Consider the following 24,777-nt stretch of genomic DNA (forward strand, 5'->3'; position numbering starts at 1 on the left):
TCTACTTAATGAATGAATACATCATAAACTTTTCAAAAACTGTTTATGACATATTAAACAGAAGCTTAAAGGGGATATAATGGATTAAATATATGTTTAATAGTGTCTCTCATCGCCCATCGGATACAATGGGATCTGGTTAAATATATTGCAGATGATGTATACGATAAACCATTATAACCAATGGGTAACGGATTCCTCTATTAGGCATCCATGAATGTCTGTTAAATGTATGGGTCGGGAGTTTTTCCAAGCTTGTACACAATAATAGCCAACAAACCCAGTAAATATAATTAAGGCAAAAACTCAGAATACAAGTCATACACCAAAAGACATGAGTCTAAATTGCCAAGTGTACAAATTTTATTAAACACAATGACATGATATACATCACTCAATAAAGAACATGAATAAAATAGGAATACTGCTATCCAAATAGGGAGCCTATATTGCACAATTGCCCAAAACACTATGTACTAATAAGTGCATAAAGACTTCATACATATGTAGAACAGAGGTTACAACCATAAAAAATGCATCTGAACTAGAAAGAACCTTCCACAGTGGAAACAGGCATAAACAATCAACAGGTTCATATGAATTCTAGGTATACATATTGTACAACTCGGCTATCACTAAGTACCTCAACCATATAGCATTACGGTATGAACCCTACCAAGGTTAAATAAATAAACGGTAATTATACCGAGGCACTTACATAATTAAAGTATGTGGCACTGGCTTCCCTGTCGCCCCAACGCGCGTTTCGCTTCGTCAGGAGGCGTGTCACACAAGACAAGAAGCCATTGATGTGATGCAAATATGATTGAGACCAGAAGAGGTCACATATATCGGTATGACTAATGACTTTTTGCAACCCCTTAGGTGGCTGTGGAACGCCTTCTGAAAATGAAAGCGAGATACTGTGAGAGAGACTCCGGTCCCTCACCCCACGACTCATATTGTACGTTGCCTGCTGCTTCCACTGTGTCTTTGCTCGAGATGTACAATGAGCTGTATTGTTTTTTCGGAGACAGTTTAGCCGTTCGCTTTGGAACTGGAGGAACTCCATCCCAACCAGGAACCATTTCTAGAGGCCAACAGGAGCCTAAGAAAGAGTGTCCTGTGGATGGGGCGAGGAAAATGCCACAGCTGACAGCTCATGGAGAGGAAGAAGTGACAAACCCAGGCAGACAGCTTCAACGACCTCCAACATCATCATCATCCTCATCACGCCCTCGCGGAGCTTCACGGCAGGGACAGAGGGGTCAAGGAGTGAGAGAAGCGTTTCAGAGGAGTAGACTTGCACCACGTGGTTCTCCACGCTTCACCTTCCTTATCGGTGGTAGACAAGCGGGTCGTGGGTGCAATGGCCGGAGGTTTCAGAGTGTCTTCCAACTGCACACTGGCCCAACGGCTACAGCTAGTCGCTATGCCCAAAAGTTGCCAATGATTGGAAGAATGACGAAGCCTGGACGCAGGGGTGCGCAAGCAGAACTTTCACTTTATTTACCATTGTGACGGAGATTGTATTTGGGGTTTCACCAAGACGGACCTTTGCATTAAACATTGCGGTAAATTGCTATCATGAAGACCAGAGTGCTCCTGAACGTTTTCTTCATGCCTAAGTGATTGGCACTGCCAGGGTCCAGTACTGCCCCTGTAATAGATAGCAGATGATTGTATATGTTGGGTGTTGAAAAGAATACTATAACACATCATCTTAGAGGTTGGAAAGTTATGGCATACCCAAAGGATACACTATAAATGTCTGAAGGATGCAGGTCCCGTAATTGTGACCCACATCTATGTTGAAAAGAAGATCCACATGCATACACATCATTCTATATACAACTGTATGGTAATTGTGAAAATTGCCAAGCATGATTCTCAAGAAAGATGGCAGTACAAGCGTTTGGGACCCACATTTATCTAATGTGCCATAGACCCCCGCTGATCTGATATTGCTGACTGATCCAATAGTATAACACCCAAAACCCCCACTGATCAGCTGTGACAATGAGCACGAGATCACACACCTGTCACACTGCACCATGGCCGCTGCTTCACATCGCTCTCCCATTACTCGTGTATATCCAGTGCTGATTTATGCTTAAATACCAGTCTAATGACATGAACTGACGCCATCATAGATCCTGATGATGCTGTGAATCTAAAACTTGCGCCTAGTGATGCCTTTGTCCAAATGAATTCAAATATTTGGTTTGTCAGACATAAATGTTATGCCATTTGCATTAGGTTTTTTATTAAAATGAGCATTAATGCTGTAATTATTGCGCCTCATTTTGCGCACACACACAAAGTCAACACTGGGCTTTAACAACAATAATAATAATACATTTTATTTCTATAGCGCCGACATCTTCCGCAGCACTTTACATTTCAGAGGGGACTTGTACAGACGATAGACATTACAGCATAACAATAATCACATAGATTATAACAAATACCAAGAGGAATGAGGACCCTGCTCGCAAGCTTACAATCTATGAGGAAAAAAGGGGAGACACGAAAGGTGTGTGGTAACAGTTGCCTTCATTTTTCGGACCAGCCATAATGTTAAGTGTGTAACAGTACAGACACAGAGGGCTTAGGCTGGTTTCACATTAGCGCTTTTTAAGCGCACGCACGGCCAGGGGTAGCTCCGCCCCCGAGTCGGCTCTCTGCCCGGCGTGCCCGCCCCTTGCTTGTAGCGCCGCCTCCTAGCGCACAGCGGCGCCTGCGATCGGCGCACCCTATCTTTAGCATAGGGTGCGCAGATCGTGCGCTAGTTGCGCTTTGACCTGCGCTGCGCACTTTTGACGGTGCGCCGTGTGCGCCAAAATCAAACTTTTCGGATTTTGGCGCGCACGGCGCACCGTCAAAAGTGCGCAGCGCAGGTCAAAGCGCAACTAGCGCACGGCCTGCGCACGATCTGCGCACCCTATGCTAAAGATAGGGTGCGCCGATCGCAGGCGCCGCTGTGCGCTAGGAGGCGGCGCTACAAGCAAGGGGCGGGCACGCCGGGCAGAGAGCCGGCTCGGGGGCGGAGCTACCCCCGGCCGTGCGTGCGCTTAAAAAGCGCTAATGTGAAACCAGCCTAATAGATGCATAAAGCATGTGGGAACATGATGCGGGGAATCTGGTTATGGTAAAACTTTTGGCTGTGCCACACAGGGATAGTTAGGTTAATGTGTTGAGGCGATAGGCCAGTCTGAATAAATGCGTTTTCAGGGCACGCTTAAAATTGTAGGGATTGGGGACTAATCGTATTGACCTGGGAAGTGCATTCCAAAGAATTGGTGCAGCACGTGTATAGTCTTGGAGACGGGAGTGGGAGGTTCTGATTTTTGAGGATGCTAACCTCAGGTCATCAGCAGAACGGAGGGCGCGGGTAAGGTGGTAAACTGAAACAAGGGAGGAGATGTAGGGTGGTGCTGAGCCATGAAGAGCTTTGTGGGTGAGGGTAATAAGTTTGTACTGGATTCTGGAGTGGATGGGTAGCCAGTGTAATGACTGGCACAAGGTAGAGGCGTCGGTGTAACGATTGGCGAGGAATATGATCCTGGCTGCAGCATTCAAGACAGATTGGAGGGGGGAGAGTTTGGTAAGAGGGAGACCGATTAGAAGAGAGTTACAATAGTCCAGACGAGAATGAATAAGAGAAACAGTAAGAGTTTTTGCGGAGTCAAAAGTAAGAAAGTCAAATTCTAGAAATGTTTTTGAGGTGCAGATAACAAGAGCGAGCCAGTGATTGGATGTGGGGGACAAAGGAAAGCATGACCCCAAGACAGCGGGCATGTTGCTGGGGAATAATAGTGGAGCCACACACGGAATTGGCAATGTCGGGTATAGGTACATTAGTAGAGGGTGGAAACACAAGGAGTTCAGTCTTTGACAGGTTCAGTTTCAGATATAGTGAGGACATGATGTTAGACACAGCGGTTAGACAATCGCCGGTGTTTTCTAGAAAGGCTGGCGTGATGTCAGGAGAAGAAGCATATAATTGGGTGTCATCAGCATAGAGATGGTACTGGAAACCAAATCTACTGATTGCTTGACCAATAGTGGCAGAGTACAAAGAGAAGAGGAGGGGGCCTAGAACCGATCCTTGAGGAACCCTAACAGTAAGGGGAAGGTGAGAGGAGAAGGAACCAGCAAAAGATACAGTAAAGGAGCGGTCAGAGAGATAGGAGGAGAACCAGGAGAGAACGGTGTCCTTGAGGCCAATGGAACGGAGCATAGTGAGGAGGAGCTGATGATCCACAGTGTCGAATGCTGCAGAGAGATCCAAGAGAATTAGCATGGAGTAATGACCATTAGATTTAGCTGTTAGTAGATCATTAGAGACTTTAGTGAGGGCAGTTTCAGTGGAGTGTAAAGAGCGGAAACCGGATTGGAGAGGGTCGAGAAGAGAGTTATCAGAGAGATAGCGGATAAGACGGGAGTGGACCAGGCGTTCCAGGACTTTAGAGATGAAGGTAAGATTAGAGACAGGTCTATAGTTAGCGGCACAGTTTTAACAAGTTTATTTCTACATATACAGGAGATATATGACGGTCATAGTGTACGATATTCTCCCATGGTGAGATCAAACAACTTGGCGTTGGAAACCTGTCATTGCTTGTCTAGCAAGTAGTACAGCGGTCGACCTTTAACCTTCAATGGTATCATAGCTGGAACCTCGGAGTGATGAGCCATGCAAGGCACGTGCCTCAAGGGGATGTTGAAGGATGAGCCAAGGCCAAACAGTCCCGCTGTGGCAATGGTCACTCTCTGTCCTGCATGTAGAGTCACAGCATTCACAGATCGGCAGGAAAACAGCAGCCAGGCAATTACTACAAGGGAACCTGGTGAGAAAAGTAAACTAAAGTTACTACTAGAGCCGTCTAACCCACAGGCAATATGTCACGGAGCTGTAGCAGAATGATACATAGTTTTGTGGGAGAAAGTTCATTTCAAGTTGTATTTCCTTCAAACTCCTACTCTAAACCAGACTGATCTCACTTTTAAGTGAACCAGTCTCATTGAACACAGTGTCTGATCAACAGGCAAGTGTCCATAAAGTAGGAAGATCTCAGCAGACCGATATAGTTTTTGGGAAGATATTCTATGAATGGCCTCGTTCGGAAGTCCGATTTTTGCGCACGAGTGCCATCTGTGATTTTCTCGGATACTCTTTTGGGCTGCTCACATGTCTGATTTTTTTTTTTTTCTCATCGAATCGAGTGGTCCACAGAGCAAATTGGGAGACGTCCAATTTTGATCTGAGGGTCGGCTCAAAATCGGCAATGAAAGTCAATCGGTCTGTGAAATAAAGAAAACAAAAATCAAACCGCACTTGGATGACTTAAGTGCTGTCCGATTTTCAAGGACTGTCACAATGGATTTTTTTTTTATTTCCCAAAGTATGAGAAAATAGTCTGATGCTTGGACCACACTCTGATGAAGAATTTGTCCGATTTTCTCGTATGTGAAAACATTGTCTGAATGAGGCCTAACTTGTATTCTATAGTTTATAAATCCCTGACCATTTTCAGCGGAGCCTGGATACGGTTCTGGTCACGAGTCTGATTGGACATTCTCCATGTATTTTGCAATTAATAATCCAATGCATTAATGACGTAATCTGAAGCAGTTACTGTCAGGGCTCATTCAGACGGTATTTTTTTTTTTTTTGCATACGAGTGTCATCCATGTTTTTCATGGATAGCACTTGTACCTATAAGAGGGAACGGGGCCTTTCACATGGACATGATTGTTTGCAGAATGGACATTCCATGCAAGTTTCGAAGACCTGACAAGTGTTCATCTGAGTGATGGAACAAAATCGGTCGTGCAAGTCTATGGGTCAGTGGAAAAAAAAAAATTGGACCGCACTCTGATGACATCCATTTACTTGGAAAAGAAACCAAAGCTTCTCATCTGAGAAAAATGGATGAAACTCCAAACTCTGATGGTAACAACTAACCAACCTCGGATTCTGTTATAGGAACGGACACGAGACCTAGATTAGGGATGAGCGGAGCTGGGGAAGTTAGAGTTCATCCAAAGTTTGGTTCGAGTACCAGAACTTTGCCCAAACTTCAACCCCCATTGAAATCGAACTTTGCAGCTGGAAAATCACTCTCTCTGGCTCCCAAAAAATGCAAGCCTTCTTCACTATGAGAAACCACAATTAAAAGGGGTTTTGGGAAACCCCTCTCCCCATCAATGCTGCAATTTGTTAGTTTTCTTTTTTAATAAAAAGAAAATCCACAAGTCGAGCTTTAGTCATCCTCCTCTGGTCCAGCACTGCTCCCGGTGTCGGTTATTGTCTGCAGCGCTGATGCCATGATAACAGAGCTGCAGATAATCACTGAACTCAGCGTCTTTGCCCGAGTTGATGGCAAAAGCTGATGAGCTCAGTGAGTGGCTGCAGTGCTGTCAACATGACATCAGAGCTGCAGACAATGACAAGACACTGAGAGCAGCAGTGAACCATGGGATGGTGAGTAAAGAACAGTTTTTGATGCTAGGGGACCCCGTTAAGTCCAGTGCAGCACAACGCAGCCACATATGACAGCCGGTCCTCTCCAGGCTCTGCCCTCGCCTCCCCAGAGGTCACAGCCACTTACCCACAGCCAAGCAGCCGACAGTGAATATCGTCCTCCACAATGGGGAGCCCATGTTCCTTCCTCCTTTCACGTCCCTTTCCTCCCCAGCCTCATTCCCTTTTATGTCCCGCAATGATGTGTAACTGAAATGAGCCAAGTAAGCCCAGAAGTCGACCTGAGCCGCGCAGAAGAAGCGTGGCCTCCGGTGCTGGAACAGCAGCACATCTCTGGGCACTGGGTCTGCTTGGAAATAACGAGTGAGAAGAACAGCTCGGGATCTGTGTACCAAGAAGGAGCGAATGTCTCCTAGCAACCGCAGGAGACCCATGCCAATTCCAATATCCCACCCCCTCCCTGATAAACGCTGACCCTGGAGGCGCAAAGTGATGATGTCTCCACTTGGGCGGCATCACTTTGAGCGCTTGCGCAGAAGCGCAACTGAGGCCGAGAGTAGAAAGATGGCGTCACCTATGAGTGTGGGCCGAGAGTAGAAAGATGGCGTCACCCATGAGTGTAGGCTGAAAATAGAATGATGGCGTCACCCATGAGTGTAGGCTGAAAGTAGAAAGATGGCGTCACCGATGAGTGTTAGCTGAGAGTAGAAAGATGGCATCACCTATGAGTGTGGGCCAGGAGTAGAAAGATGGCGTCACCTATGAGTGTGGGCCAGGAGTGGAAAGATGGCGTCACCTATGAGTGTGGGCCGAGAGTGGAAAGATGGCGTCATCCATGAGTGTGGGCCGAGAGTGGAAAGATGGCGTCATCCATGAGTGTGGGCCGAGAGTAGAAAGATGGCGTCATCCATGAGTCTGAGCCGAGAGTAGAAAGATGGCGTCACCCATGAGTGTGGGCCGAGAGTAGAAAGATGGCGTCACCCATGAGTGTGGGCCGAGAGTAGAAAGATGGCCTCACCTATGAGTGTGGGCCGAGAGTAGAAAGATGGCCTCACCTATGAGTGTGGGCCGAGAGTAGAAAGATGGCCTCACCTATGAATGTGGGCCGAGAGTAGAAAGATGGCGTCATCCATGAGTGTGGGCCGAGAGTAGAAAGATGGCCTCACCTATGAGTGTGGGCCAGCCCAAGATTAGATGCTTGCTCTGAGTTGGTCTACGGTTCTCAATGACTGGGAGGTGGAATGTGATTCCTAGTTATTGATTCATCCTAAAAGAATAAGGAGAGGTAACCGGGACATGTCTTCCACCACATAAACCCTGAAAGCAAACCATAGCTGTACTTCCTCCATAACTGTGTATATACTGTGTCAGAGAGCCAGGCAAAACGCTCCAGGCAAGAAATCACCACATTAATGGTGCTGTAAGCAAAAAGTGACCCTATTTACAGCCCTACAGATAAGAAGCAACATAAATGGTGGCACCGAGAGAAATAAATCCAGACACCTATAGTGACACAACGTACAATATACATTTAACACCAAAACCTCATTCAGACATCAGTTTTTAAGTATGAGTTCACTGTTTTACACAGCACTCTCACCCAACCAAACCAGTTCTCCTGCTCTGCACTGCTGAGGGACAAAACCCCTGAAACACGTTTCCACAAATGGAGTTTCTGGTTTGGCTTCACTCAGAAAAAAGTTTTTTGCGTACGAGTGCTAGCCGTGTATTTCACAAATAACTCTCACGCCGATGATAGTCTATGGGGCTGTTCACAAATCCGTTTTCTGAGTGTTCTGCGAAAAGTTTTGGTGACCTGTCCTATATTGATCTGAGCATCAGATAAAAATTGGCAATGCAAGTCTAGGGACCAGTGCTGTCATACGAGTGCTGTCTGTTTTTCATAGACTCTTTGATAGAAAGTAGAAAAAGTTTTTTTTTCTCATCTGAGAAAAACTGATGAAACTCTGTTCAAACCCGGATGAAATCACAAACCTATACTCCTCTGTTGTCACTCCCCACAGATTCAGCACTGCTGCGTGGTCTGCGCTAGCATGAGAAGTAATGATATCACCTTTTTTTTATTCATTAAATAAACATTGAATTTCAAGTTTTAAGCACATTTTTGCTAAGCATTTTTTTTTTACAAAAAGAACACCTGAAGTGGTAAAAATGCACACATGCATGAAAATGCCTTCAATATGGTGTGTTTCATATTTATATATTGACTTCTAACCAAAATGGCTGCATATGAGTTTTTCATAAAAAAAACTTGCTTGTATAGACATAGGCTACGTGTAGACAACCGTGTATTCCTTCATCCAAGATAATGGGGTCGATTATGAAAATCAGACTCTGACCAAAGTCTTAGCATAGTGGCATCTGATTCTCTCAGATGAGGAGAAAATGGAGAAAAAATGTGTCCATCTTCGTCATTGTGTCAGTCTGTGGAAATCGGACTGCACTCTGATGTCATCCTAGTATAGTCCAATGTTATCCATGGAGTCATTGAGTTGCATGGCCATGTGTGATCTCAATACTGGATAAAATTTGGCCCGCAGTCATTTCTCTTCAGGTCGGCTCAGTCTGGGTAAGAAAATCTGACATTTTCACAACCCCATAGAATAACATTAAGTGCGATCTAATGTTTTGTCAGATTGCACTTAGACCGAAAATACGGCCATGTGAATGAACCCTACCACTGTGTTCAATTTTATGCCTCCATTTTCATAAAATGTGGATGTATTTTGCTGATATTCCCTTGATTTTGCTTCAGTTTGGGGCTCATTTTGTTTCCCCTACATTTGGGGAAAATAAGTAACATTTTCTATTGGGTTCAGGTCTGGAGACTGGCTAAGCTACTCCAGGACCTTGAAATGCCTCTTACGGAGCCACTCCTTAATTGCCCTGGCTGTGTGTTTCGGGTTATTGTCCTGCTGGAAAACACAGCCAGCCATGATCCATCTTCAATGCTCGTACTGAGAGAAGGAGGTTGTTGGCCAAAATCTTACGATACATGACCCCCATCAATCCTCCTTTCAATACTGTGTAGTTGTCCTGTCTCCTTTGCAGAAAAGCATCCCCGAAAGTATGAAGTTCCCTCCACCATGCTTCACGGTTGGGACGGTGTTCTTGGGATTGTACTCATCCGTTTTCTTCCTCCAAACACAGCAAGTGGAGTTGATACCAAAAAGTTCTATTTTGGTCTCATCTGACCACATAACCTTGTTCTGCCTGAGCATGTGCTGGCGTGATCAGGGGGACATTGCGTTCCCTGACCTTTTTTAGAATCACCCCTACTCCAGGCGAGAGAATGCATGGAGCCCCAGTCCGAGGAAGATTGTCAATTACATAGATAATGTGCAATTGGTGGAGAAAGGTTGAACTTGATGGACCTAGGTCTCTTTTCAACCTACGTAAGTATGTACAATTTTAACAAATCTTCGTGTTATATTTGAAGAATGCCCCTTATTCTGTGATAGGGATTGTATTATTGTTCTCAACAGTACGTCTTATTTAGACAGGACGGTGTGCTGTCAGAAGATCTGACGAATGAAAGCAGTTTCTCGTGTTCTGGCGCTTGCAGTTGTCATGGTGGTTGGTGGAGTCTTGCAATGTATTCTGAGATCCAAAGACTTAGAAATTTGGTTTGGCTAGGCAGTTATTGTTACTATTAATATTGGTTTTTTTTTATATAACACATATATATATATATATATATATATATATATATATATATATATATATATATATATATATATATATATATATATATATAAAATGTACTACATGCAAACATACATGTCCCTGGGTAAAAATCAGATTATTGCAGCCCTGAAAATAATGGCCATGGATAACCCCCGAGTCTTTATTTCCATATCATTTACAGTATATCCTGCGATAATGTTAGAAAACAAGTTGTGCATTATCGCTTCTAACCTTATATTTTGGGGACATGACATCAGACTGCATGCAGTAAGCCACAACAGAGCTCCAATCTTAGGGAATGTCCTCACAGGGCAGATACGCAGCAGATTTTCTTTCCGGACAGAATCTCCTTGGTATGTAACAGTAGCAGCGATCTGTGTGCAATTTTACGACATCTCATGCACACATGCAGAAAATACTTGTGCTGCAATTTTCAAATGCTCAGCATGTCAATTTATGCTACCGGTGTCATTCCAGATGTCACCTTTTGATACAGAGAGAGTGGAATATGTGGCCTAATGGCACCAAAGAGTTAAGCACCGCTGCCAATTTTACTTCGGAATTGTCCCATGTACACATACGCCTGAAGGGAAGCTCCTGTCAGTTGTCGTGATTATTGTGCCATGCTGCACATTGTTCTTTGGGGTATATGCAGACATCTTTGGGTGGCTCAGTGGTTACACTGATCCAATGCAGCGCTGGGGTCGTGGGTTCAAATCCGACCAAGGACAACATCTGCAAGGAGTTTGTATGTTCTCTCTGTGTCTGCGTGGGTTTCTTCCCACACTCCAATGGGGACAGAGATAATAATGTCTGTAAAGCGCTGCAGAATATGATGGTGCTATATAAGCAAATCATAATAAATAAAGATAATCTTTGATTACAGGGGTTGTCAAAGCTAAAAACGTTTTCTTTGTAGGCATGGAACAAAGCCCCCTTTTATTATCCCCCATAGATGCAGCGCAGGATGCTCTCTCAGTAGGTCTGTGCTGGCTCCACTGGCAGTGCCTGCGAAAATATCCGATAATGCACTTTCTCTATCCCCCATGACGGCACCACGGAGAGAGAGGGATCCGCCCTCAGGGACAGGAAACCTACAGATGAAAAAGGCGGTACCTCTCTCCCACATCAGTTGATTTCCTGTCCCTGACGGGGAACCTACAGCATGTACCTGGAGTCGTCGCAGGATCCGGGGACCGATCCAGTCCGGCAATAAGGCAGGGGGGCGCCCTGCCTCGGCTGGATCGAGGCCTTGAACAGGCTCCCCCCCGAAGCACCACCATCGGGGTCGGCGGGCCTTGAGGGTGAGTGGGGAAAGGCAGTGAAGACTCCTGGAAGCCTGCCGATCCCAGGAAAAAGGGGAAGAGGAAAAAAAAAAGGGGGGCCTCCTGCAGTTAGTGACGGCGGTCACTACTGGAGAGCCCAGCCGATCTGATAAGGGGCCGGGCAGGTGGCGGCGGTCACCGAGGACCATACGGCAGAGCCTGCCATACCAGGGCGGAGGTGGGGGCCCATCGAGAGCCACGGACCGGGCGGGCCTCTGCGGCACACAGTGGGGCGGCAGCAGCCCCCGGAGCCAGGTGTGCAGCGCCGGGAGGCCGGCGGGACGCGCGGTACACCGGGGGACACGCGCGCCATGTCTGCTCCCTTAGGGCGCGCAGTGCACCGCTGGGTAGTCTCGCGGTACGCATGCGCGAGATATCCGGCGGGCCGCGGACTTCCGGGAGCGCGGTGATCCCTGGGAAGGGGGCAGCGGCGGTAAATTAAAAAAAAATAAAAAATTTTCTTTTTCCTCTAAGAGTTTAAAAAAGAGGGGAAAAGAGGGGAAAGCGGTCACCATGAGTGGGAAACCACAGAAGGAGACACGGCGGCGGTCCCCGAAGCAGGGACCTCAGCAAACGCAAGAACAGCACCAGCAGTGCAGCAGCAGCGGTCACACGAGATCGCGGTGCAGCCAAAGCTCCACCATGGCGGCGCAGCCAGAAGTGGATGCAGCAGTGGAAATAATCCCTACGCCTGAGACGGTATCATTCGTTCCACAGGAGGGTGAGTGATCTCCGTGAATGCCATCTGCTAAATTGCGACCATTTAATTTTTTTCTCTTGCAGGGGCGTAAATGAACAACCAAAGCTAAACATGTGGTATGTGCTATATGTACGGAGGAATTACCCCCTAAATGGGAGAAAAAGCTCTGTGCGGCTTGCATAGAGCAGACGATACAGGAAGAATCCCCAGGGTTTGCCCTAGACCTCAGAACGTTTATAAAAACCCAGGTTGAAGACGCCCTTAAGGGCGCCAGGTCCTCAAAAAAGAAACGCCGGTCCAGGCATAGATCCCCAGAGTCGAGCACCAGTGAGTCAGAAAAGGAGCTATCCGACTCAAGTGATTCCTCATCCTCCCAATCCTCTTCATCATCATCAGAAGGGGGACGCAGCTGCTTTCCCATTGAGGAGACGGACGCCCTGGTAAAGGCTGTGAGGACAACTATGGGGCTGGTAGACGAACGCCCCAAGAAAACGGCCCAAGACATAATGTTCGGAGGGCTAGAGCAAAAGAAACGGAGGGCTTTCCCGATTAATGAAAAAATCCACTCCCTCATCAAGCGAGAGTGGAAAAAGCCAGACAAAAAAGTCCTCCTAACACCAAAGAGGAAATACCCCTTTGACGACCCAGCCTGCTCCTTTTGGAGCAAAGCTCCTAAGTTAGACGTAGCTGTTGCAAAGGCCTCAAAAAAGTTTGCCCTGCCCTTCGAAGACATGGGCACCCTGAAGGACCCAATGGACAAGAAGGCTGAAACCTTTTTAAAAAATGCTTGGGAAGCAGCAGGAGGGGGGCTAAAGCCAGCCATAGCAGCCACATGTACAGCACGGGCCCTGATGGTATGGCTGGACCATTTAGATTCTCAAATAAAGGAGACAGTCCCGAGAGAAACGATACAGAAGTCAGTTGCCGTAATGAAGGGAGCAGCAGCGTTTCTGGCAGATGCGTCGGTAGACTCAACCAGACTGGCAGCCAGGACAGCGGCCTTTTCAAATGCCGCAAGACGCGCCTTATGGCTGAAGTGCTGGCCGGGAGATTTGCAGACAAAAACCAAATTGTGCGCAATCCCGTGCGAGGGGGAATTCTTGTTTGGTCCAACACTGGACGACATTTTAGACAAGGCCGGGGACAAGAAAAAATCCTTTCCCGGGTTCCCCAGCCAGGCATACAGACGACCCTTTCGGAGCAAGAGGTTTATGCAACGTAAACCCCCAAAAGGGAACAAAGAAAGTTGGGAGGACAGAAGGAACAAGAGTAAGGGGTTTATGTTTAACAAACCCCCCGACAACAAGATGCCACAATGAATGTACTCCCCGGGTCGGGGGAAGATTATCATACTTTCTCCAGGCCTGGGAGAAAATATCCGCAAGTGGTTGGATACTGGACATAATAAAGGAAGGTCTGAGGCTAAAATTCATCTCCCTTCCAAGCAACTCTTTCATAATAACCCCTCAAAGGTCGTCACAAGAGCAGCTGGCTCTACAAAAAGAAATAGCGAACCTAAGGGAGAAAAACATATTACAGGAAGTCCCCTACCAAGACCGGGGCAAAGGCTTCTACTCCCCTCTTTTCCTTCGCAAGAAGCCAGACGGTTCGTACAGAGTGATCATAAATCTCAAAAGGCTGAACAAATTTCTAGAAATTCAGCACTTCAAAATGGAGACGATAAAATCTTGTATATAAATGCTTCCCCCAGCTTGCTTCATGGCCGTATTAGACCTGAGGGACGCATATTATCATGTGCCTATTCACAGAGACCACAGGAAATACCTCAGGGTGGCAGTGACGATTCAGGGGGAGGTGAAACACTATCAGTTCAGAGCCCTCCCCTTCGGGCTAGCTATTGCTCCAAGGGTATTTACGAAGGTAATGTCGGAAGTAATGGCCCACATAAGAGAGCAAAACATTCTGATAGTCCCATACCTGGACGATCTCTTAATAATAGGGGTTACCTCCCAACACTGCAAACAACAATTGGACATAGTGATGAGGGCCCTACTGAGCCTAGGGTGGATGCTAAACTTGCCCAAGTCCAAACTCATACCAGATCAGGTGCAGGAGTATTTAGGGATAACACTAAATTCAATCGAACAGAAATGTTACCTTCCACAGACAAAGGTTCAAAAAATGACACAAATGACATCCCAAATGATAACCTCCCCAAACACTACCTTAAGAAAAGCGATGTCACTGTAAAGGTACTGTCACACTTAGCGATGTACCAGCGATCCCGACCAGCGATATGACGCGGTCAGGATCGCTGGTACATCGCTAAGTGGTCGCTAGTGAGCTGCCACACAGGCAGATCTCACTAGCGACATCGCTGGGGACGGGGGTCGCTACTTACCTGTCACACCAGGCGATCCTGCGTCCTCCCGCCCGGCTCCACGCGTCGCTCGTCCTCACAGCAGGAAGCGCTGCAGGAAGCTGACGACGAGAAACAGTCCAGCCTGTTCTCGCGCGATCAGCGTTAACCAGCGGGGGAGTCGGTCGTAGGTAAGTATCACACTCAGCAATATCGCTATAACGTCACTAGTTATAGCGATATTGCTAGCGATATCTCTTAGTGTGACATGCCCTTTAGGATCCATGACAGCCTGCATGCCAGCAGTTCAGTGGGCTCAGAGCCATACGCGGGACTTACAATGGGAAATACTAGACGCAAACACTTCCTTACACGGGAATTTAGACAGGCAGTTAAACATCTCACCAGAGACAAAACATTCCTTGAAGTGGTGGACAAATCCAGCCAACCTAGTCAAGGGGGTGCCTTGGACATTGCCGGCAACAAAGATCCTAACCACAGACGCAAGCCCCTGGGGGTGGGGTGCACATCTAGACAACCAAGTGGCACAGGGGGCCTGGTACCAGGGAAGAGAGTCCGCTTCCTCAAATATGAGGGAGCTGCTGGCAGTAAAACTAGCTCTCAATCATTTTCTGGAATCCCTTCGTTCCCATCACACAAGGGTCTTCTCAGACAACCAGGTAGTGGTGGCATACCTAAACCACAAGTGAGGCACCAGATCTCGACCTCTGATGGAGGTAACAAAATCCATCTTCCAGCTGGCAGAGCACAATCTACAATCCTTGACAGCTCTCCACATAAAATGTGCAGAAATCAAACGGCGGACTTTTTAAGCAGGACACGTCTAAAACGGGGAGTGGGAACTAAGCCAGTTAATCTTCAATCAAATCGTGAAACTCTGGGGCCGGCCACAAATAGACTTATTTGCGAACAGTCAGAACCGGAAGCTGGAAACCTTCTGCTCGATCGATCCCCGGAGGGCCCAGTAGCCCTAGACGCTTTCACGATACCCTGGGATTATCATCTGGCCTACGCCTTCCCCCCAATATCGCTCATTTCCTTAGTACTGAGGAAAATACAGGAGGACAAGGCGACAGTAGTGGTAATAGCGCCCTTCTGGCCACGGAGAATATGGTTTTCCTGGCTGAGAAGAATGTCCGTGACAGACCCCTGGGTTCTACCAGAAAATCCAGACCTGTTATGCCAGGGTCCAGTTTATCACCCACACATAAAAAACCTACACCTGACAGCTTGGCTTTTGAGAGGGAGCTCCTAAGCAATAGGGGCTTCTCATCAAACTTGGTAACCACGCTACTACAGAGTAGAAAGCCAGTAACCACCAAGGCATATGGCAAAGTGTGGAAGAAATTCATGTCAGTGTCAGGCTCCGACCCAACGGGCGAAATCCCTGTAGATAAAATTCTGGAATTCCTACAAAGGGGGTTGGAGAAGGGGTTAGCTACCAGCATCTTAAAAGTACAGGTGGCGGCCTTGGGAGCTTTAGATAACCACGATCTAGCTAAAAATAGATGGGTTAAGAGATTCATTAGAGCCTCAAGTAGATCTAGACCGATCTCTCTACATACCACCCCATCCTGGGATCTAAACCTAGTGCTAAATGCTCTAACCAAACCTCCCTTCGAACCCCTAACGGAAATTCCCTTAAAAATATTGTCACTTAAGACCTCCATCCTAGTGGCCTTAACTTCTGCCCGCCGCGTTAGTGACATGCAAGCTTTGTCGGCCCACTCACCCGTCACGCAAATCCTGGATGATAGGGTAATTCTTAGAACTGATCCAGCGTATCTCCCCAAAGTGTCGTCACACTTTCATAGGACTCAGGAAATCTCCCTACCCTCTTTTTGTCCCGATCCCAAAAACAAAACAGAAGAGATGTTACACACTTTAGATATAAAAAGATGCCTGGTCCAATATTTGACAACCACGAGGGAATTTAGGAAGGATAGGGCTCTGTCTGTTTTCAGGGTCCTCGGAAGGGGCAGAAGGCATCGAAGTCCACACTAGCGAGATGGATAAGAGAAGCCATCACCTTATCCTACTCCTCCGGCGGGGCGGCCATCCCAGAGGACATAAGGGCCCCTTCAACCAGGGCAGTGGCATCATCCTGGGCAGAGAAAGCCGGTGCTTCAATAGATCAGATATGTAGAGCTGCCACTTGGTCTTCCCCCTCTACATGTTTCAAACATTACCGTCTAGACTTGACCTCCTCTTCAGATCTCACCTTTGATAAAAGGGTTCTGGAGGCGGTGGTCCCTCCCTAGATGTACAATCTTTGTAATTCTCTCCGTGGTGCCATCATGGGGGATAGAGAAAATCGTAGTTACTTACCGATAACGGTATTTCTCTGATCCCATGACGGCACCCGTACATCCCCTCCCTTTCACACACACACAGGTGTGCACGTTAGAGTGAGTTAGTTAACTTAGTACTTAGCCACACGGTGCCTCTATTAAGCTTAAGTTGAGTAAATTGATTAATTTTGGATTTTTTATAACCATTTGAGTTGCAGCTGAAAGTTCTGTGTAATGCTCTGTAAACCAACTGATGTGGGAGAGAGGTACCGCTTTTTTCATCTGTAGGTTTCCTGTCCCTGAGGGCGGATCCCTCTCTCTCCGTGGTGCCGTCATGGGATCAGAGAAATACCGTTATCGGTAAGTAACTACGATTTTTCTAGACACCTGACCAATCACCATGGTCCTGTTGAAATCCGGACTGGGCACACTTTTGCTTTGAGAACTGGCGCAGACCTCCGGAGCGGATTGCACGGAAGTGATGGAACGCGATTGCGCCTCCGCTTATTATTTTGAAAACATCCATGCCTATAATAATATAATCTGTACCTAAATCATAATGCATGGGGGAACATGTAAGGAGGCCATAGGTGGTTTCATCACAATTAGGCCTCATTCAGACATCTGTTTTCTCATCTATGAGTGCTATCCGTTTTCTTCACTGACGGCTCTCGTACCTGTGATATTCTATGGGGCCGTGATATTCCGTGGACCAAGTGATCCTTGTAAGGCTTCTTTGACACTTGCTGTGTTTTGCGGGCCGTTTTTGCGGACCCAATAGATTTCTATGGGGCCGCAAAAAGGGCCCGCAGAAATCCGTCGGCACGCCGTAGTATGTCCATGAGGGACGTATTTACGGCCGTGAAAAATACCGAGATTGCTCGATGTTTTTCACGGCTTACGGACAAGGTCGCCATTGAAATCAATGGTGCCGCAAAAACAATGGAAGCATGTCTTTTCGGAACGCCGTGTTTCCCCCCCCCCAACTTTTCAAAACCTAATCCGAAACAGAAAAATGGCGATCCAAGAAGATTTTTGCGGCAGACTGTGAAAATTACGGCAATACAGCCCGCAAAAAACACACAAAGTGTAAAAGAACCCTAAAATCGCAGGGACATGTCCGATACTGATCCAAGTGTCGGATCAAAATCATGCAAGTCTATGGGTCTGTGAGAAAAACGCGCAGCCCTAGCATGACTTCCGAGTGCGGTCTGATTTTCACAGACTGTCACATTGGAGGAGGTGGAACATTTTCCTTTTTTTTTCCCCTCTTATGAGAATAACGGATGACACTCAGATCACTCGCTGTTCTCGTATGTGTGAAAAACGAACATCTGAACGAGGCCTTACAGATGAAGCACTTCATAGACTATGGCCACAATTCATCATTGGCTTTTTTTAATCCCTTAATGACAGCCAATACATCTTTTAGCTGACCTGAGAAATAAGAGAATATCATCCCCATACAGGTGACAATCCAGCAGCTGTCGGCTGTACACTATAGCTGACAACTTGCTGCATCTGCCACGATCAGTGTTGGTACCGTCCATGTCTGTTTAACCCCTTAGATGCTGCTGTCAATAGTCATTATATCATAAAAATGTTTAAAACTGTGGGGGCTTCCGCTTTATCCTCATCGGCACCCTGAGATCATGATTGTGTGGTCCTGATGTTTGCCATGGCAATTCACGAGCAAATAGCGGCCTTAGAGTCTCCCGGCTCTAGCGGCCTGTTCAGAAGTCAGCGACATTTAGGCGGTAAAAAAATCAACTTTTTCATTCCTGATATACCACTTTGTATTAATACCTGAAAAGCACCTGAAGAGTTAATAAACTACCAGACAGCAGTTTTCACTATGTAAGGGGGTGCTGTTTTTAAAATGGTATCACTTTTGGGTGTTTTCTAATATATAGGACCCCTAAAGGCACTTCAAACCTGGATACGTCCCGAAAAAAATAATTTTGTTAGTTTCCATGAAATAATGAAAAATTGCTGCTACATTTTTAAACCTCCTAAAAGGCTAACAAAATAAAAGAACATTTTACAAATTATGCTGATGTAAGGTCGACATGTGGGAAATGTTATTTATTAATGTTTTTCTGTGGTAATATTATTATTTATTTATATAGCACCATTGATTCCATGGTGCTGTACATGAGAAGGGGTCACATACAAATTACAGATATCACTCACAGTAAACAAACTTACAATGACAGACTGATATAGAGGGGAGAGAGGACTCTGCCCTTTCGGGCTTACATGCTACAGGATGGTGGGGAAAGAGTCAGTAGGTTGGTGGGTTGCAGCAGTTCCGGTGTTGGTTGAGGTGATATCTCCGGTAGTGGTGAGAGAGAAGGAGGTAGCAGGGTCATTGCAGGCTGTAGGCTTTCCTGAAGAGGTGGGTTTTCAGGCTCCGTCTGAAGGATCCGAATGTGGTTGATAGTCGGACTTGTTGGGGCAAAGAATTCCAGAGAATACGGGCTATTCGGGAGAAGTCTTGGAGGCGGTTGGGTGAGGCGCGAATAAGTGTGTAGGAGAGAAGGAGGTCTTGGGAGGACCAGAGATTACGTGAGGGAAGGTATCGGGAGATTAGTTCAGAGACATATGGGGGAGACAGGTTATAGATGGCCTTGTAGGTCAGTATTAGTAATTTGAACTGGATATGCTGAGGGAATGGGAACCAGTGAAGAGATTTGCAGATGCGAGAAGTGGAGGAGTAGCAAGGAGAGAGATGAATTAGTCGGGCAGCAGAGTTAAGGATGGACTGGAGAGGTGCGATGGTGTTAGCAGGGAGACCACAGAAAAGGATGTTGCAGTAGTCGAGGCGGGAGATGATGAGGGCATGCACAAGCATTTTAGTAGACTGAGGGTTGAGGAAAGGACGGATTCTGGAAATATTTTTGAGCTGGAGGCGACAGGAGGTAGAAAGAGCTTGGATGTGCGGTTTGAAGGACAAGGCAGAGTCAAAGGTTACTCCGAGGCAGCGGACTTCCGGTACTGGGGAAAGTGTGATGTCATTAATTTTTATAGCTAGGTCAGGTAAGGAAGATCTGAGAGATGGAGGAAAGATGATGAGTTCAGATTTGTCCACATTGAGCTTGAGGAAGCAAGAGGAGAAGAAGGAGGGTATGGCTGATAGACACTCTGGGATTCTGGACAGCAGAGAGGTGACGTCTGGGCCAGAGAGGTAGATCTGGGTGTCCTCAGCATAAAGGTGGTAGTGGAATCCGTGGGACTTTATGAGTTGCTCCAGACCAAGTGTATAGATTGAGAAGAGTAGGGGTCCTAAAACAGAGCCTTGGGGGACTCCAACAGAGAGAAGATGGGATGAGGAGGTGGTGTGGGAGTGGGAGACGCTGAATGTGCGATTGGAAAGGTATGAGGAGATCCAGGATAGGGCAAGGCCTTTGATGCCGAAGGAGGAGAGGATCTGTAGTAGGAGGCAGTGGTCACCTGTGTCGAATGCAGAGGACAGGTCTAGAAGCAGGAGTATAGAGTATTGTCCATTTGATTTGGCTGTAAGTAGGTTGTTAGTAATTTTGGTCAGGGCTTTCTCAGTGGAGTGATGAGGGCGGAAACCAGATTGTAGATTGTCAAAGAGCAAGTTAGATGAGAGGTGGGAGGAAAGTTCAGCATGGACGTGCAGCTCCAGGAGTTTGGAAGCGAATGGGAGCAACGTTATTGGGCGATAGCTGGACATAGCGGTTGGGTCGAGGGTTGGCTTTTTAAGGATAGGCGTGATTGTGGCATGCTTGAAAGCAGAAGGGAAGGTATCGGACGTTAGTGATAGGTTGAAGAGGTGGGTTAGGGATGGGATAAGTGTGGTGGTGAGATTGGAGAGGAGGTGGGATGGGATGGGATGGGGTCGAGTGCACAGGTTGTGAGGTGCGATTTGGAGAATAAATGATTAAGCTCCCCTTCAGTGATGTTGGAGAGTGAGGTTATGGGGTTTGGGCATTGGTCTGGTATACAAAGGGGTTGTGGTGGTTGAGTGATGAAGACTTGCCTTGTTTGGTCAATCTTGTTTTTGAAGTGTGTGGCAAAGTCCTCGGCAGAGATGAGGGAGGCTGGAGGAGGCAGTGGTGGGCGGAGGAGAGAGTTAAAGGTTTTGAATAACTGTTTGGGGTTGTAGGATAGGGAAGATATGAGGGTTGTGAAGTAGGCCTGTTTAGCAGAGGTGAGGGCAGATTTGAAATCGAGTGTTGCCTGTTTGAATGTGGTGAAGTCATCTTGCAAATTTGTTTTCTTCCAGTGCCGCTCTGCAATCCTGGACACTTGCCGGAGCTTTTTAGTGGTGTTATTGTATGACTATCTGTATAAGGCCAGGATCACACATGCGAGGAATACGGCCGAGTCTCGCATGTTAATACCCAGCACTGTCGCCGGCACTCAGATCAGAGCGTTGAGCCGCATAGCAATACGTGGAGCCGCACGCTTCTCTCCTGAGTGCCGGGTATTAACATGCGAGACTCGGCCATATTCCTCACGTGTGATCTAGACCTTAACCCCTTCCTGACATCCGATGTACTATCCCGTCCATGGGACCCGGGCCCCTATGCCCATGGACGGGAAAGTACGTCTACCGCGATCAGCGGCGCCCACGTGGTGAGCGCCGCTGATCGCGGCCGGGTGTCAGCTGATTATCATAGCTGACACTCGGCACTATGTGTCAGGGGAGGTCACGGACCGCCCCCGACACGTTAACCCCTTGCACACCGCGATCAAACATGATCGCGGTGTACCGGGGGTTAAAGGGAAGCATCGGCAGGGAGGGGGCTCCCTCCGTGCTTCCCTGAGCCCCCCAGGGCAGCGCAATGTGCAGCGCTGCTGCGGGGGGCTCCTTTCCTGCAGGCCCCCGAATCCAAGATGGCGACGGGGGCCTTCGGGGGCCTGCAGGAAGCTGGCTTCCTCAGTGCCTGCAAAGCGCAGGCATGAGGAAGCCTTCAGCACTGCCTGTGACAGATCGCTGATCTGTCACAGTGATCTGTGATGTGACAGATCAGCGATCTGTCACAGGACAGTGATGTCCCACCTGGGACTATTTAATAAAGTTAAAAAAAATAAAAAAAGTGTTAAAATAATTTTAAAAAAATCGCCAAATAAATTAGAAAAAAAAAATATTCCCCCAAATAAATCCATTTTTTGGAAATAAAAAAACAATAAAAGTACACATATTAGGTATCGCCGCGTCCGTAACGACCCGCCCTATAAAACTGTCCAATTAGTTAACCACTTTAGCGAACCCCTTAAAAAATAAAAATAAAAAACGAAGCAAAAAATAATGATTTATTATCATACCGCCAAACAAAAAGTGTAATAACGCGCGATCAAAAAGACGCATATAAATATCCATGGTACCGCTGAAAACGTCATCTTGTCCCGCAAAAAACGAGCTGCCACACAGCATCATCCGCAAAAAAATAAAAAAGTTATAGCTCGCAGAATAAAGTGATGCAAAAATAATTATTTTTTATATAAAATAGTTTTCATTGCATAAAACCGACAAAACATAAAAAAACGACCTAAATGAGGTATCGCTGTAACCGTACTGACCCGAAGAATAAAACCGCTTTATCAATTTTACCGCACGCGGAACGGTGTAAACGCACCCCCCCAAAAGAAATTCATGAAACGCTGGTTTTTATTCATTCTGCGTCCCAAAAATCGGAATAAAAAGCGATCAAAAAATGTCACGTGCCCGAAAATGGTACCAATTAAAACATCAACTCGTCCCGCAAAAAAATAAGACCTCACATGACTTGGTGGGTCAAAATACGGAAAAGTTATAGCTCTCAATATGTGGTGATGCAAAAACTATTTTTACAATAAAAAGCGTCTTTTAGCGTATGACAGCTGCCAAATATAAAAACCTGCTATAAAAATAGTAAATCAAACCCCCCGTTATCACCCCCTTAGTTAGGGAAAACTAATAAAATTAAAAGAAAATGTATGTATTTCCATTTATCCATTAGGGTTAGGGTAGGGTTAGGGCTAGGGTTAGGGTTAGGGCTGAGATTAGGGTTAGGGGTGTGTTGGGGTTCGGGTTGGAGTTAGAATTGGGGGTTTCCACTGTTTGGGCACATCAGGGGCTCTCCAAACGCAACATGGCGTCTGATCTCAATTCCAGCCAATTCTGAGTTGAAAAAGTCAAATGGTGCTCCTTCCCTTCCAAGCTCTGCCATGCGCCCAAACAGTGTTTTACCCCCACATGTAGGGTATCAGCCTACTCAGGACAAATTGCAAAACAATTTTTGGGGTCCAATTTCTCCTGTTACCCTTAGGAAAATAAAAAATTGGGGGCAAAAATATCATTTTTGTGGAAAAAAATGATTTTTTTATTTTCACGTCCGAGTGTTATAAACTTCTGTGAAGCACTTGGGGGTTCAAAGTGCTCACCACACATCTAGATAAGTTCCGTGGGGGGTCTAGTGTCCAAAATGGGGTCACTTGTGGGGAGTTTCAATAGTTTAGGTACATCAGGGGCTCTCCAAACGCACATGACACCCGCAGACCATTCCATCAAAGTCTGCATTCCAAAACGTCACTGCTTCCCTTCCGAGCCCCGACGTGTGTCCATACAGTAGTTTTCTCCCACATATGGGGTGTCAGCGTACTCAGGACAAATTGGACAACAACTTTTGGGGTCCAATTTCTCCTGTTACCCTTGGGAAAATAAAAAAATTGGGGACTAATTGATCATGTTTGTGGAAAAAATACGATTTTTTTATTTTCATGCCCTGGCATTATAAACTTCTGTGAAGCCCTTGGGGGTTCAAAGTGCTCACCTCACATCTAGATAAATTCCTTAGGGGGTCTAGTTTTCAAAATGGGGTCATTTGTGGGGGGTTTCCACTGTTTAGGTACATTAGGGGCTCTCCAAAGGCAACATGACACCCGCAGACCATTCCATCAAAGTCTGCATTCCAAAACGTCACTACTTCCCTTCCGAGCCCCGACATGTGTCCATACGGTAGTTTTCTCTTTCTCCCACATGTGGGGTATCAGCATACTCAGGACAAATTGGACAACAACTTATGGGGTCCAATTTCTCCTGGTACCCTTGGGAAAATAAAAAATGGTGACTAAAAGATCATGTTTGTGGAAAAAATACAAATTTTTTTATTTTCACGTCCGGGCGTTATAAACTTCTGTGAAGCACTGGGGGGGTTCAAAGTGCTCACCACACATCTAGATAAGTTCCTTGGGGGGTCTAGTTTACAAAATGGTGTCATTTGTGGGGGGTTTCCACTGTTTAGGTACATCAGGGGCTCTCCAAACGTGACATGGCGTCCGATCTGAATTCCAGCCAATTTTGCATTGAAAAAGTCAAACGGCGCTCCTTCCCTTCCGAGCTCTGCCATGCGCCGAAACAGTCGTTCCCCCCCACATATCAGGTATCAGCGTACTCAGGACAAATTGCACAATAACTTTTGCAGTCCAATTTCTCCTGTTACCCTTGGTAAAATAAAAAAAATTGAACCTGAAGTATTTTTTTTGTGAAAAAAAGTTAGATGTTCATTTTTTTTTAAATATTCAAAAAAATTCCTGTGACTCACCTAAAGGGTTAATAAACTTCTTGAATGTGGTTTTGAGCACCTTAAGGGGTGCAGTTTTTAGAATGGTGTCACTTTTGGGTATTTTCTATCATATAGACCCCGCAAAGTGGCTTCAAATGTGATGTGGTCCTAAAAATAAAATGGTGTTGTAAAAATGAGAAATCGCTGGTCAACTTTTAACCCTTATAGCTTCCTAACAAAAAAAAATGTTGGTTCCAAAATTGTGCTGATGTAAAGTAAACATGTGGGAAATGTTAGTTATCAAGTTTTTTGTGTGCCGTATCTCTGTGATTTAAGGGCATAAAAATTCAAAATTGGAAAATTGCGAAATTTTCAAAATTTTCGCCAAATTTCCGTTTTTTTTCA

The 24,777-nt window shown here is 46.3% G+C and overlaps 2 protein-coding genes across 7 annotated transcripts in view; one reads left to right on the forward strand and one right to left on the reverse strand.

Moving 5' to 3' along the window:
* TAF6L (TATA-box binding protein associated factor 6 like) overlaps positions 1 to 24,777 on the forward strand; it is a 66,332-nt gene that overhangs the window by 21,838 nt on the left and 19,717 nt on the right. Inside the window, exon 11 of one of the 6 annotated variants that reach the window (XM_073554645.1) lies at positions 886 to 2,291. The exons of the other annotated variants lie outside the window; for them this stretch is intronic. Coding sequence (XP_073410746.1) covers positions 886 to 1,521 — 636 coding nt within the window. The 3' untranslated portion in view covers positions 1,522 to 2,291. Of the gene's footprint in view, positions 1 to 885; positions 2,292 to 24,777 lie in introns of those variants that run through there. 6 annotated transcript variants of the gene reach the window in all.
* On the reverse strand, positions 4,076 to 6,924 carry TMEM223 (transmembrane protein 223). The gene is given in 2 exon segments (XM_073554315.1): positions 4,076 to 4,850; positions 6,618 to 6,924. Coding segments are annotated over 2 exon segments (597 nt in total). The 3' UTR covers positions 4,076 to 4,560.

Source organism: Dendrobates tinctorius, unplaced genomic scaffold (assembly GCF_039654945.1).
Source record: "Dendrobates tinctorius isolate UK_male_01 unplaced genomic scaffold, ASM3965494v1 ptg000211l, whole genome shotgun sequence".
In the NCBI taxonomy this organism is placed as follows: domain Eukaryota; kingdom Metazoa; phylum Chordata; class Amphibia; order Anura; family Dendrobatidae; genus Dendrobates; species Dendrobates tinctorius.